The 15524-nt window shown below is 35.6% G+C and overlaps 1 protein-coding gene across 18 annotated transcripts in view; it reads right to left on the bottom strand.

Annotated features, from left to right (window-relative positions):
• C2CD5 (C2 calcium dependent domain containing 5) overlaps positions 1 to 15524 on the bottom strand; it is a 138932-nt gene that overhangs the window by 39886 nt on the left and 83522 nt on the right. For all 18 annotated transcript variants that reach the window (XM_044679335.1, XM_044679331.1, XM_044679334.1 and 15 more), the window contains 4 exons: positions 13481 to 13542; positions 13176 to 13274; positions 10064 to 10153; positions 7753 to 7840 (listed from right to left, as the gene is read on the bottom strand). In XM_044679335.1, the coding sequence (XP_044535270.1) occupies positions 7753 to 7840; positions 10064 to 10153; positions 13176 to 13274; positions 13481 to 13542 (339 nt within the window). The remainder of the gene's footprint in view (positions 1 to 7752; positions 7841 to 10063; positions 10154 to 13175; positions 13275 to 13480; positions 13543 to 15524) is intronic.

Here is a 15524-nt window from a genome sequence, read left to right as displayed (position 1 = left end):
AGCTAGAAAACATCTGTCAGTCATATGACCCTACATGGCAAGACATGGAAAATTTACTCCAAACTTTCTTGACAGAAAGAGAAAAATAAAATCATCTTTCTTGTTAATGAGGTCCAAGGAAGGAGAGCAGTTCATTGGCTACAGGAGGACCCTAAATGGAATTTGAATACAAATGAATGTTACTTAGAACTGTTCCAGAATAGAGAGGCATTACTTAAAGCAATGAGAGCTTGCTCTGATAGGCCTGGTAGATGGACAAAGTTCGAAAATATTAGGCAAAAACAAGAGGGAAATCTCTCCCAGTTTATAGATAAACTTATTGAGCTGGGAGGTAGATATACAGACTTGGAACTGTCCAGAGAAAGGGATGTTAGACAAATATGCAGACAATTCATTGAAAATTGTAGTAAAGTGGTTAGAGACTATTTTAAGACTAGCTGTCCGAATTGAGACTCAATGAATCTCGAGGAATTAAGGAGAGTAGCTGTCTATGTTTTTAAGGGCCATGAAAAGAAAGATGAGGAGAACAGTGACTTAGTGGCAGACTTAAGGAAAGAAATAAAACTTTTAAAGGAGGAAATTAAAAAAGAAAAAGAAAATCATGTGGCCATAGCCCCTTTGCAGGAATCCATAAATCAATCATTAATGTGCAATTTCTGTGGAGAAAGGGGTCACATAATGATGAATTGTAGGAAGTAGAATCAGGCAAATAGATATAATAACAATTACAGAAATAATACTCCATATGAAACAAATGATAATATTCACCAAAATACCTAACAATATATCAAAGTGGAGCTTGTCTATGCTATACTCAGGGTGAAAATGCCCCTGAGCATGGGAGATCCCAGAGGATTACCCAAGGATCTTTATGAAGGTGTGAAGGTGGGGAAAGGGCCCTGGAATCTGAGAGTGAAACCTTTGATTTCCCAGACCCTGATGTTTTAATGCCAATTATCCCTACCATAGTGATGAACCTCATGTAATCCTAAAAATTAGAAACATATATTATGATTGCCTCTTAGACAATAGAGCATCCAGATCAGTATTGATGAGTAAACCTGATTCTGAATGCAATTCTATTGGCTCGCTAAATGTAATGGGGGCATCAGGGCCATTCCTAAAAGTCCCAAAGCTTTGCTCTCGAATGGTATCTGTGGGGCCCATATCAGCAGAACATTTTTTCCTTCTAATGCCTAACTCCCCTAGATCCACAATAACTTGCTCTCCAAATAGCTCTATGTCACTAGAATTGCCTAAAGAATCATTAACTTTGCTCCCTATACTTCTTTCAGACAGTGAGGAGATGAAGGAGCCTCCCACCTTTGAAGTCTCAGCTGATATACCCGAGTCTCTCTAAGCCCAATTGTTTTCTGATGTTGGCCTACTTAAATTAGCTGTTCCTATTCAAATCAAAACAAAAGGGAGTCCAAATCCTTCCATTCCTCAGTATCCTCTATCAAACGAGGCAATTGAGGGAATTACCACAGTGATAGATTCATTAATTGAGCAAGTAATAATAATTCCATGCAAATCTGAATACACCCATCTTACCTGTAAAAAAGTCAAAATTAGGCACCAATGGGAAAACTGTCTATCGATTTGTCAAGGAGTTGAGGGTTGTAAATAATCATGTCATTATGAAATATCCTATGGTTCCCAGCCCAGCCACAGTTATCTCCTCTATTCCCAGCACAAACAAATACATTACTGTGGTGGGTTTGAGCTCGGCATTTCTCAATCCCTATTCATGAAAATTCAAGAAATGTATTTGCCTTCACCTGGAAAAGTTCCCATGAACATGGCATCAGTTACCACAGGGGTTCATGGAAAGTACCACCCTATTTTCACAGATTTTAAGACAAGATTTGGACAATACTAGGTTTAAGGAGAGCTGTTTAATACAGTTTATAGATGATTTGCTCTTGGCCTTACCAAATGCCACGATATGCCAAGAAGATAGCAAACATCTCTCCTTAGAGCTACATAAAAGAGGCCACAAGATCTCTAAGGCAAAGGTTCAGTGGTGTCTCCCCAAAGTGGAATATTTAGAGTTCATTATAACTGCTGGTACCCACTCCATTTCCCCTAAGTTCTTTGAAAATATTCAGAGCTTGAGTGCACCCTCTACTAAAAACAATTGAAGGTAATTCTTGGAGCAACAGGGGTTTGTGGGCAGTGGATCCCTTGCTATGAAGAAATTACCAAGCCTCTTAGAGCTCTGACAAAAAATCTGGTCCTTAACCACTTAAATTAGAGGCATAACACCTGTCAGCTCTTTCAAAATTAAAACAGGCTATCCTATCTGCCCCTGCTCTAGACATCCCAGATTACAAGTCATTTACTTTGTATGTACACAAACAGAGAGGGGTAGCTTCAGGCAGTTTAACTCAACCTTTGGGGCCTATTGAGCGTCCAGTTGCTTATTATTAGGCCCTGCTGGACCCAGTAGTTTCCAGAGTGCTACCATGTCTTAGAGCTTTATTGATAACTAAATCTGCTGATTTAGTCTTGGGATGCCCATTAACCATAATGTGCTCACATGAAGTTGAAGCATTGTTGCTAAGACATAGAACAAAGGCATTTTCTGATCAAAGACTTGTTAGGTACGAGGTAACCTTGGTAGATAATGAGAATATTACCTTAAAACACTGTACAATTCTAAATCCTGCAACCTTGCTTCCTGATTTACCAGTCTCAGGAGAACCATTGCACAGTTGTGAATCTTTAGTGTCCATGATTGAAAAGCCTCGAGACAATCTCCTGGATACTCCTTTAAATAATCTAGACTTAGTCTTATTCACTTATGGCTCTTCTTTCATGAGGGATGGCATACGCTACATTGGAGCTACTGTAGTCACAGAATTTGCTACTCTGTGATCAGATGCACTGCCCTCAAATATAAGTGCTTAAGGTGCAGAACTGATAGCTCTAAAGCATGCCTGTATAATTGCCAAAGATAAGAAAGCAACAATTTATATGGACTCTAGATATGCCTTTAGAATATGTCATGCTATGGCTTCAGAGGGGATTTTTAACATCAGCTGGAAAATGGATAACAAATGCAGAAATTATTAATGAAATTCTTTCTGCCCTTCAGCTCCTGAAGCCCTAACTGTAGTTCACTGCCCTGCCCATACAGGTAGCACTGACTCTGTCTCTAGGGGGAATGACCCAGGAAGATACGACTGCAAAGCTCACAGCCTTTGAAGGGTCTGAGTTAATTTTAACATTGGCAACTATTGATGACTTAAATTTATTGCTTTTTTATAATGAAAAGGAAGTAGAAAAATGAAAGCAAAACTTTAAGGCTAAAGAGATAAATGGAGTATGGGTGTCATCTGAAGGAAAACCCTTGCTCCCTAGAAGTTTTTATCACCAAATTTGCCAATCCATTCACGAAAATGGTTACTTTAGTACCCAAGGCATTGTAGACTTTGTTAAAAGAGTATGGAAAGCTCCTGGCATAACTACCATAGCTTCTAAAGTGTGTATAGCCTGCCCTACCTGTCAAGCATTTAATCAACACTCCTTTCGTGGCAAAGCCTTTAGTGGGTGTCCTCTGGATTACACACCTCTTGAACACCTAAAAAATTGATTTCATAACAATGCCAAAGGCTGGGCAATATAAATTTTATCTAGTCATTGTAGATCAACTGACCGGATGGCCTGAAGCATTTCCTACTGCCCAAGCCACAGCAGCTTTTGTTGCCAAAGTGCTCATTTTGGCATGCCTGCATGTATTGTTTTGGACAGAGGAAGTCACTGTACTGATTCAGTTTTATCTGAAATATATTCCTATTTGGGGAAAATTCCCAAATTCCATGTACCATATCATCCCCAGAGCTCAGACCAATTTGAGAGAATAAAGAAAGATCTCAAAACTATGATTGGCAAATTGTGCATGGAGACTCATTTAAAATGGCCTGAAATTCTCCCTCTAGCCATATTTTATCTTTCTTACAAGCAGGCCCAGGGGAGATCTACATATCTCACAATTTGAGATGCTTTTTTGGATATCCCCCTGTGCAGGCTAAGCCTTTATCTCCTGCATACACATCATTATTAGGGGGAAACACTTCTATTGCCTCATATATACAGGATTTGCAAATCAAATTGCAAGAACTCCATGAAACCAGAGCTGCTGTACAAGCAGGTCCTATAGACTTCTTGCTCCATGACCTACACACCTAGGAGAAAAGGTATACATCTTTATTTACATCTTCCAGTGCACTGGAGCAATTCAGCCTGCCTGGGAAGGTCCATTCCAAGTCCTATTAACCACTCCAATAGCTATCAAAATTGGAGAACTCTTGGATTCATTGCTCTCATGTAAAGAGAGTACCTTCTACTGACATTGAGTGACTGTATCCTGTCATGCTTATTGTATTTGCTGATTGTTCTAAGATTTAATTTTGTTTGTTAAGTTCACATATTGATCTAATCTAATATAATGTGTTATATTATATCACTTTAAGTTACTGTTTTTTGTCTATTAGCTATATGTTCTGTTACACTGTTTTTATTTGCATAGTCCTACTATCTTTATTGGTACTGTCCTATACCTGGACTGGAGATAATACCATTGTAAAAGGCCATAGTCAAGTTGGGCAAACCCTTTCTGTGGCTTGGTCATAAGTCCTTATGGATACTGAGTTTGTCACCAGATCCATCGAGGTCACATATTGCCTATACTGTCTTTTGTGCCTTTTTGCCTTTGCTAATTGTCACATAGATGATGATGAATGTACTCCATCAAACTGGTTACAATCTGTATCAGTAACCTTTGTAGAATTTATGAGCTTTTATGGTTTTGAATATTTTGGTAGCTGTTACTTGGTGAAGATCATTTGCATTCACTCTGTGGATCTTGGCCAAGTTAAAAAGGAAATGGGGGGCAGCTGGGTAGCTCAGTGGAGTGAGAGTCAGGCCTAGAGACGGGAGGTCCTAGGTTCAAACCTGGCCTTAGCCATTTCCCAGCTGTGTGACCCTGGGCAAGACACTTGACCCCCATTGCCCACCCTTACCAATCTTCCACCTATGAGACAATATACCGAAGTACAAGGGTTTTAAAAAAAAAAAGAAGAAGAAGAAAAAGGAAATGGATCTCGTTTTTGGGCGATAAACCTTTGTATTCTGCCTCTCCTTGGAAAACACAGTGTCACTGATAGTGAACTATATATATATATATATATATATATATATACACACACACACACACACATGCATACACACATACACATATTTTATTTTATTGTTTTTCTTTGTATGTGCAACAGAGTATGAGTTTTCTTTTTGCTCTCATTTTTTTATACTTGAAGCACATGTTACCATTATTAATGTTTTTTTTTTATTTTGCACTAATATAAGTTTACAATATCCATTAGCCCTAATACTAATGCATACCCCAAAACTTTAGACTATGGAAACCTGTCATTGATTGTTAAATATTATGGGACTGATTAATGATTGTGTCTGATTCCAGGAGAAGGGATCACAAAAGAGCCATTATACAGTGCCAAGAAGCACAGCGTCAAGAAGACCAAACAATCCCAATGGGATTGATGAGATTCTCTGCAGAGAGAGGATTTTTTGAGATTCGAGGAAGCACCTGTTTGACATCAGACGCAGGATTTCCCCATGCCAGATTCACATAAAGTACCTCGGTCTAGCTGCTATCTTGGCTCTTCTATCCCTGAGAGCAAAGGTAAAATCAGACCAGGGAATGCTATTCCCCATTTGCTGCAAAAATTTAGTCCATTTTCTGCCTTTCATAGTGTGGCAATTTTCTGTATTCCTGGCTATTGATTGGGTAAGTCCATATTGCTGCAATGGTCCTATAGACTTGTGAGATATAAATCACTTTACTGGGCCCTAATTCTAGGACCTGTTATGGGCTTATTCTTGCTTACTCAGAATTTTTTATATATTATTTAATTTTTATTTTCTTCCCCTTCTCTTCTATTAGTTTTTTTTTTAATGTTTTTGACTTCCTTTTAACAACTGATTCACATACTTCATAACTCAGCCATGTATCCCCTGGGTGATCTGTGTGTTTATCAATACTCTCCTCAGGGAGGATTGTAATAATTGTCATATAATTCTAGATTTATAAAATTTTTTCTTAAGAGTAATTTTAGGATAAGAAACCTGTTACCTCCTTGAATCAAGAAAGTGAACTGTTTGGAGAAGGCACTATGGAGATGCCTGCATAAACCTCACAATGTACCAAAAGATTCAGAATGAACTTTGGGATGTAGTGAATTTGAATGGGGGGCGGGGGTTGAATACATTTATTCTGAATGTAAACTTTTATGCCAAAGGGGACTGCCCCATAATTGGCTTTTTGTCAATGCACCTAGCAATTATTAGTTTTGTTCTCTTTCTCTTTTATTTCCCTCTTGTCCCCAAATTATTGTAATTTCCCCGTAAAGAGTGCAATATTGTATGTACCTCTAAAGATCTTTAGAGATATAAGTTGGTTATGTGTACTGATTCCATGGGGAAACTAGGCATGTAAATCTGGGAGATTTATACATGCTCATTTCCCATGGGAATCACAGGGGGAAATTGTGTAATTAGAACCTGCTCCCCCTGGACTTCAATTCCCAACATTCCCCTTTCCTTCTCACATTACATATTGACATAGGGAGGATATAAATTTTGTGTAGCCCCGTCTCTCTCTCTCTTCCCTTGATCGCATTTTGTGGAGGTGGTGTGACGTGAGTGGCAGGAGAATTTAATCACGTGGTCTTATTTTGTTAGATAATTAGGTTTTCATTCCTTCTACTTCAAGTGATTATTAATAAACCTTATAAAATTAAAACTTGGAGTTACTGCACATTAATTTAAATCTTACAGTAAAATGAAACTGTTTAAGGACATGATTAATATTGCCATAATCTTAGTCTGTCAATTAAACCACTTTTCATATTCAGGTAATCCACTATGCACCTTGGTGTAGTTTCCCTATTTTTTCAAAACTCTTCATGTTATTAAGTTATATGTTTAAATATGTATTTTTTTATTTTTTCAAAATATTTTAAAATGTTTAGTTTTAACAGAGTGGCATAGTGGATAAAGAGCCAACCTCAAAGTCAAGAAGACTTAAGTTCAAGTTCTGCCTCTGATAAATACTGGCCATATAATCCTGGGCAAATCATTTAATCTCCCAGTACTCTAGGCCAGTGATGGGCAAACTTTTTTAAAGAGGGGGCCAAAGGAAAGGAAATGCTCATCTATCAGTCTGTTTCTAAGGCAACTCATTCGAAGTTTCATCATATTGTATCCTACTTATTGTATTCACCAGATTAGGAATAATGTCACATGGCCAGAGAGAATGTTTCAGAGGGCCACAGTTTGCCCATCAGTGCTCTAAGCAACTCAAAGAGTGTAAATTGTTAAAAAGGAGAGAAATTGCATTGGTAGAGGGAGCTTCTTCACCCCGAAGTCTCCTGTACCTATAAAGTCAAATCCTTAATCCTATTTTAAAAAATCCTACGCCCTTCTATTTCAAGACTTCCTTAATTCCCATCTCCACTCAAATGTATTCTAAAGCACAAACAAAATACATTTTGTATTATCCACATCACTGCCAAGAAACAAACTATCTAGAGAGTGAATAAAAAGAAGATTAAAGTGTAATGCTTTGGATGATTCAAATAAACTATTTTATTGATTTGTCATCTAATTTTTATCACCAAATAATACATTTCTTGTAAGCAAATTAATTCTTATCCTTCTAACATTTACCTCTTTGCGATGACTTTTCCACATGAGTTTTTGAAGTTTGAACAGCCTGATGTTTGTCAAATGTTATTGCAACTGCTGTGACCGTGACCTACAATGATGAAAGTAAAATCAAGTCAGTATCAATTAATTAAACATTTATTAAACATTTAGTATGTGACAAATGGTGCTAGGTATAGAAGATGAAAAATAGAGTGCATGATTTTAAAGAATTCACAAAGTAATAAGGAAGATGTGACAAGTATACAAATAGGTGATCATACAAAATAGATTGCAATAGGGACAAAAATGCAATAAAGGAGAACCTGGCAAATTTCTAGTAAGAAAATTATGTCTATCAATGCAGATGGTCACCTGCTATGCAGTTTTCTTATTCTTCATTGAGATAGTACTTAAGCACTCTTGATCATACTATGCCTAGAGGTTTGTGTTAGGTTCTGGGTGCCACATTTTATGAAACACATTGTTAAGTTGAAAGGCAACCACTAGTAGACAGGAAAATCAGTGAAACATCTCATGGTAACATAATATGAGAATTGGCTGAAAGAAGTAGAGATGTTTGGGCTAGAGAAGAAAAGATTTAGGGGACACGATAGACAAATATTTGAAAGGCTATCATTTGGAGAGTAAAGATTAGACTTTTTATCCCTGGCTCCAGAGGAATATCTAAAAGTAGAATAGGATGACTCCACAAGTAATGGATTCCCCCACACTAGAGGTTTAGAAAAAGAAAGATGGATGGGTACTTGTCATATATATTATTTAAAAAAAAAAGGATTCCTCTTTAGGTATAGGTTAGATAAGGTGGACTCCAAGTTCTCTTTATGACAGAGATTCTGCAATTCTGGAGATGACCCAATTCTAGGTTATTAATGGCTAAACCAGAGAAATACAATTTCTGGTAGGTTCTATCAAATTAGAATGACTTCAAGTCCCAGCAAAATGACAGACTGAATCTGTTAAGTGATTTTATTAGCTTAATGCAAATAAGTAGTCCAGCCTCTAGGTGATGAATTATTTAACTATGGCAACACATGAACAAACAAACAAACAAAAAGTCCAAGAGCAAAAGGTTCTGGTATAAAAGACAATCATTTCTAATTTATAATTCTCACTCATCTTTTTAAGCACAAGAATATAAAAAAGGTCAATGACAAAGGTGTAGGAGGCTAATGACATAAAAGAAGTCCCTACATAAACTAAATATGTATAGCAGCACTTATTGTAGTAGTAAAGGACTGAAAACAAAGTAAATGCCTGAGAAACAGACTACTGAAAGAAACAATGAATGTGATAAATACAGAGAGGCGTTGCAAGATTTACATAAACTAATGCAGAGTAAACAAAATTCAAAATGACTATAACAATTTAAACAGAAAAATAATCCACAAAAGTGATAGTTGCAAAATTATAAAGAACAAGTATGGCTTGAAAGAAGAGATATAGGAGGATACCTCCTCCCCCCAATCCTTTTACAATTGTGGGAAGGCCACAAGTGTTGAACACTAAATGTTTTCAGACTTTTTTGATGTATTTATCAGTCATGCTGATTTTTCTTCTTTCTTTTTGTTAATCACTACAAATATGATTAATTATATGTGATGGCTCTCTGGAAGAGGAACAGGAAAGAATATTGGGGAAAATAATGGTGATGTAAAAAATGTCATAAAAAATTTAATAAACAAAAAAAGAAAATGCACAAAAATTTATTTTTAATACAAAAAACTGAGAATATAATTTTAACAATACTGAACAACATATATTTACATAAACTAACAAAGCATGTACATTTTTCATGGAGTGACCTAGTTTAGAACTTCAGCCAGTAAACTATAGAAATTCATATATTGAGATTGATTATAAAGTACAATCTAGAGGTTTATAAATCCATATATTCTATAGGAGTCTCAAGAACTGATTCCTCCATTGGAAAAGGGGTAGGCAAAATCAATATAACGGAATCACTCCAGCATGCATGCCATTGATAACAGTGGCTAAATTCCAAATAAAAGTAATTGCACTATATATACAAACCGATTATTTCTAATTAAAATCTGCTCAATTTCAACATGAAATAGTTTGTCTTTACAATTATATGTATGTGTGTATGTATATAGTATATCATCAGATATATTTACATACTTGGAGAAGAAAATGGCAAACCACTACAGTATTTTTGCCAAGAAAACTTCAGATGGAGTTAAGAGCTGGACATGACTGAATGACTGAACTACAATATTTATATACTAATGATAAAATGGACCAAATGGAACTCCTAGAGACATTTTAAATAAATTAATTGAATATTAATTACCTGTATTAATTCATCTTCAGGAAGAGATACTGTAAAATTGACATGGCAAAGGCAGCAGGGTATCATAGAACGGAGTTTAAAATACAGGCTCTAGTGAATAAAAAAAAATCAAGATTAATGAAATGCATATATATTGCATTATGAATTTAAAGCAGCATAATCATTTTAATTATTCTAGCTATGTAATTCATATAATGAGTTGAAAATAGATTTTTATTTTCTCATCAGAATTGTTTAATAGTTACATAAAACCAATCAAACCCTCCGATATACTCAGGGAAGTGTTCTAGCATTATCTCTTCTCTTTCATGTCTTTATTTTTACCCTTCTACTGGCTCTTTTCTATCTATCTACAAATAGGGTGAAGTCTATAATATACCCAAAAGTCTCTCCCAACAAAATGATTCCTTTGATCTTTCTACTCCATTCAGGGACTATTATCTTTACTAATAAGGTTTTCAGGGGCAGGCGGGGGATCTGTATCAGATGCCTAAACTATCTGGCCACACACACTCACTTCCCAACTCCTTACAATCTGATCACCTAGTCCTAGAATCTAAAACCTTCACTTTGTTTGAGACATGGACCTCTTTGTCAGTCATTCTGATGAAGTCTCTGACCTCTTTCTCAGAATCAAAAATTTAAATGTATGAAGTAAAACACAAAGGATTACAAGTGAAATGAATTATGAAGAAATAGTGATTAAAAATATTTTTTAAAAACAAGTTCACAGAGCAGCTAAGTGACTCAGTGGCTAGACAGCAGGGTCTGAGTACAGGAAATACTGGGTTCAAATCTGTTCTCAGGCATTTCCTAGCTGTGTGACTTTGGGCAAGTCACTTAACCCCAGTTGCATTACTGCTTTTTTGCCTTGGAACTGATACTTAGTATTAATTTTAGAACAAAAAGGAAGGATTAAAAAAAATTCACAGACCCCACGTTAAGACTCCTTATAAGAAGAACAAGAAATTTGAGGCAGATTATCTATCTTTACTTATCTATCTTTACTTGAAAAAGAATCCTCTACAACATTCTCTAAAACTTATCATACAACTTTCTTCTGTAGGTCTCTAATGAAGGGGAAATCACTGTAATTCCCTAGGTAGGTGCTTTTACTTGCTAGAAAGATTTTTCTTTCTGGCTTTTTACAACTTTTACTCACTGCTCTGAGGTTAAAGTGAATAAATCTAATCTCTTTCCCATATGAAAGACCTTCAAATCCTTTAAGAGAGCTATCATGTTCCCCCATAAGAATTTCTTCTTCCTCTCTATATATTCTCTGTTCCTTTGCATCACAGTGTTGAGGGTTAAGTGACTTGCCCAAGATCACACAGCTAGGAAATGCCTGAGGTACCTAGTACCTCCTGTACCCAGGCGTGACTGTCTAGACAAAGAGTCACCTAGCTGCCCTATAAACTTGTTTTTACTATCTTAAATTGTTCTCTTCTCAAGATGGTCTCAAATTTATCAAAGACTTTCCTAAAATACAGTACTCAGAAATTAACACAATAAATAATCCAGACATGGTAGTCTAAATAGGGCAGGCAGTATTGTGGGATTTCCACCCTCCCATATTCTGCACATTATGCCTCTTTATGCAGCTTAATATTACATTTCTTGTTTTACATGTGGCACTGAGGCCTTATGTTAACAGCCAGATAAGAATTATGGCAATAACCTAAACAGAACTTTTTCTAAGAACCATCTTTCACACTACTATCACAGTTATCTTTTTTTTTTTTCGTTAATCTAATCATGTCACTCCTCTGTTCAAAACCTTTCCAAACTCCTAATTGGAAACAAAGTTCAAACTCTTTATATGCTAATTTAAGACTCTCATCAACCTGGTTCAACACTACTTTTCGGGTCTTATTTCAAAGCATATCTTTCCATATATTCTAACTTCCACTCAAACTAGACTATTTGCTATCTCTATATATGTATACCTCTGTATTTTTTCAACCTCTATGCTTTGACTCACACTGCTCCTTACACTAGTAGTAATAATTCGCCATGATTTTTCAATCCAAATGTTTAACACTTTTGAATCTTTTCTGATGCCTCAAATCAGTGATGACCCACCCTTTTTTTATCCTTAAGCCTCACAATGACATTGTTATGTAACTTTCTCATGAACTTCTATTATTTTTATCACAATTCTTGTGTTATGCATCATATCTACTAACAAGAGCACATTAACTCTATGAAGGCTAAGACCTTGTCTCCTTTACATCTAAACATGATACCTAACCCAGAACTGCGTAAGATATTTTTCATTTATTAATATTTTACCAGATAGAATTTAAAGTAGTTAAAAAACTATAAAATTTGGAATCAGGAAAGACCTACCTTCAAATTATACCTCTTCAAATATCTACTATGACCATATGACACTTGACAACCATGGACAAGTCATTTAATTTCATTGTACCTCGATTTTCTGTAAAGTGACATTTGAACTACCTAACTCACTAAGTTGTGGAGAGGATTATATGAGAAAATTAATTACTTTGAAAATGTTTAATTTGGACATTTTATCCACCAATGCAGATAATAATGATACATGCCTCCTCATTCTATGTAATGCTCGTTCATGTCCACCTATAAAATCCTCCACAAAAAAAAATATCCAAGATGTTGGAAGTCTTCCACTGGTATAATACATTTACCAGTGCAACTCAGTGGCTATCCATCAGCCTTCTCACTACATGAATAGACCAACACCATTTTTGATCGCATATGTTTCTCTCCACTGATCTTTCTATTACCTGTAATTTGGTAATCCATGGAAACATAATATAAATGTCTGTCATTAATAATATTAGTTGAATTTGCTAAATTGACTTTTGTACAATTCAGTTTCCTATTATAAAGTCAAATAATTCAGGGAAACAACATTTGTTTTCCAACTTTATACTTTTGAACAATTTTTAATTATCTAGAGCAGGATTTGGAGTCAGGGGGTTTGGGTTAAAATCTCTTCCATACTACTTACATCTGTGTGATGACTAGAAAGTCACTGAGCCTCTTGCCTCAAGTCAAAAATCTTTAAGATTCCTCTCTGATAGAAATACCATAAGCCCAGGATGTAATCAGAAAAATAATGTCCTACCTTGAGCAAATTTTCACAGAGATCATTAAAGCTCTTGTTGAGTGTCTGATTTGTCAAGTTAATGTTGCTCAATCTGGATACTCTTACTGAAGTGAACATCTAAATAGAAAACATAAAGGCATTTAAATTTAAATACAATGTCAACCTGCAAGAAATTAAATTGTAACAACTGATGATGTGCTACAAAGAGGCAAAATTTTTGTTTAGATGCCAGTTATTTTATTTCATATCTAATGTACATAAGGTAATGTACTGACATCGTTATATGGCTTACTTTAAAGAATAAGGAAGTTTGAAAGGTGTACCTGTATTTCAGATGTCCAGTTATTGATGCCAGGCATGATTTCTGTATTGCAGCTATAAAAACCTGATCCCATCAAAAAAAATAATAATTGGAATAAGGAATGAAATATACTGCATTTATGTTCATGTTAAAGTGTAGCACACTTAATAATTTTTATAATAGGAACCTTCTAATTACATTTAAAATTATTATTTTCATTCTCTACTTCAAATACTAGAGTGATTTAGGAAAATGTTGGTGTTTACCCACTCCTCCTGCAAACTTCCCTATTTCTGTTAAGGGGCATACCATCTTTCCAATTACCCTGCTTCACAAGCTCTGAGGCATCCACAAATTTTCATTATTCCTTACCCTCCCCACATCCAATAAACTGGATTCTATGTCCACAACATATCGTAAGTAATGAAATCCTTTTCTCTTCACCTATGTGACAACCATGATAGTTATAGCCCTTATTACCTCTTACCTGGACATTGTAAGAGTCTTCTAATTAATCTCTCTGCCTCAAATTTCTCCCCTTTCCAACTTATTCACCACATAGCTGCCAAATCAACATTCCTAAAACACAGGCCTGACATATTATCACTCTTTTGCTTAATTATCTTCAGTGGCTACGTCTCACTGCTAGGACAAAATATGCAGCCTTCTATTTGACATATAAAACTTTTCATCATCTAGGTCCAGCCAGCTTTCCAGGTTTTTTGTTCATTCCATACTTTCAAATATTCTATACTCTAGTCAAGTGGCCTACCTGCTTGGCTCATCTCTCATTTCCATGCCTTTACACAGGCTCTGTCCTCCTTATTTGGACTAGTCTTCCTCCTCTCTTTTCTTTTAATACCTAGGATACCTAATTCTCTTCAGAGGTCAGCTCAAAGGTCACCAACAGTATTTCTTCGCCTCATATTTGCCAATAATATTCACCCTTACACAAATTACTTCTTTCATACTGGGTTGTTCTTTCAGTCCTTTCTTTGCATGCTGGGCCTCTACAGAGACTGGCCCAGAGTAAGTACTTCATACATGCTTGCTGAATTGAAGTCTACAATTTGCATTCAATTCTCTCTCTGGAGCCTAGAAGAACACATATACTACATCTTCTATATGACAACCCTACAAATACTTAAAAATGGCGCTAAGCCTCTTCTTCCCCAAGCCTTCCCTATAAATGTCCCCAAGCTTTATATAGCCACACCATGTACTTTTTTTTCTGCTTCCTCCCCAAAGCTTAGCACAAGCACAGAGAATAGCTATTTGTTCAGTACATGCTTATTAATTGATTCCTACCAAACAATAGCAGTAAGTGAACACAATTATCTCAAAGAACAGATTCTAAACATCATTTTATTTGAAAGGCTGGCAAAAAAAAATTTCTTAGTACTGAATAACATGGCATAACCTTTAATCCAAAGCGCTAAAGAATAAAGAGACAAAATATTCCTTATATGCTCTTTCAATGATGAAAAATATTTATTTTCCCACTAATCAGCATCCAATCTAATTTTCTGCGCACAGCAGGAATTCAATGTTTGTTGAATAAAAAAATATTAAAAATTATGTCTTCCTGAAATTTCTGGGAATGTTTACTACTGTAACACTGTGAACCACTAGGCAATGTTTACATAAAAGACATTGTTTTGTAAAGACTGGTTTCTTCCAATGTAAGAATCATATCATCAATTGCTTCTTACTTTTTAGAAAATACCTAAATCGATAATGTGATTCCTATTTTTTCACCCCTAAGATTTCCATACAAATTACTGTACAAATAATTCTTCCACTTACCACCCTTTTTTCCCTATGTATTTTGCCAAGATCTCAAAATTTTACCTTATCACAGTATCACAGAAATTCATCTGGAAGAACACACTTTGTCCAACCCTTTCATTTTATAGGTATTCTTCAAATGATGATGTAACAATAATTTGATTAACATATTATAGAAGATCACCTTTACCATAATATTTTCCTCTAGGGTCATCAGCCAACTGTCTAAGACTAAACTGGCTCAACATTCCCTCTCATAACCCAATGTCATCCTAATG

Source organism: Gracilinanus agilis, chromosome 5, assembly GCF_016433145.1.
Source record: "Gracilinanus agilis isolate LMUSP501 chromosome 5, AgileGrace, whole genome shotgun sequence".
NCBI lineage: Eukaryota > Metazoa > Chordata > Mammalia > Didelphimorphia > Didelphidae > Gracilinanus > Gracilinanus agilis.
The sequence above is the reverse complement of the archived record's forward strand: the minus strand, read 5'-3'. Positions and strand labels throughout refer to the sequence as shown.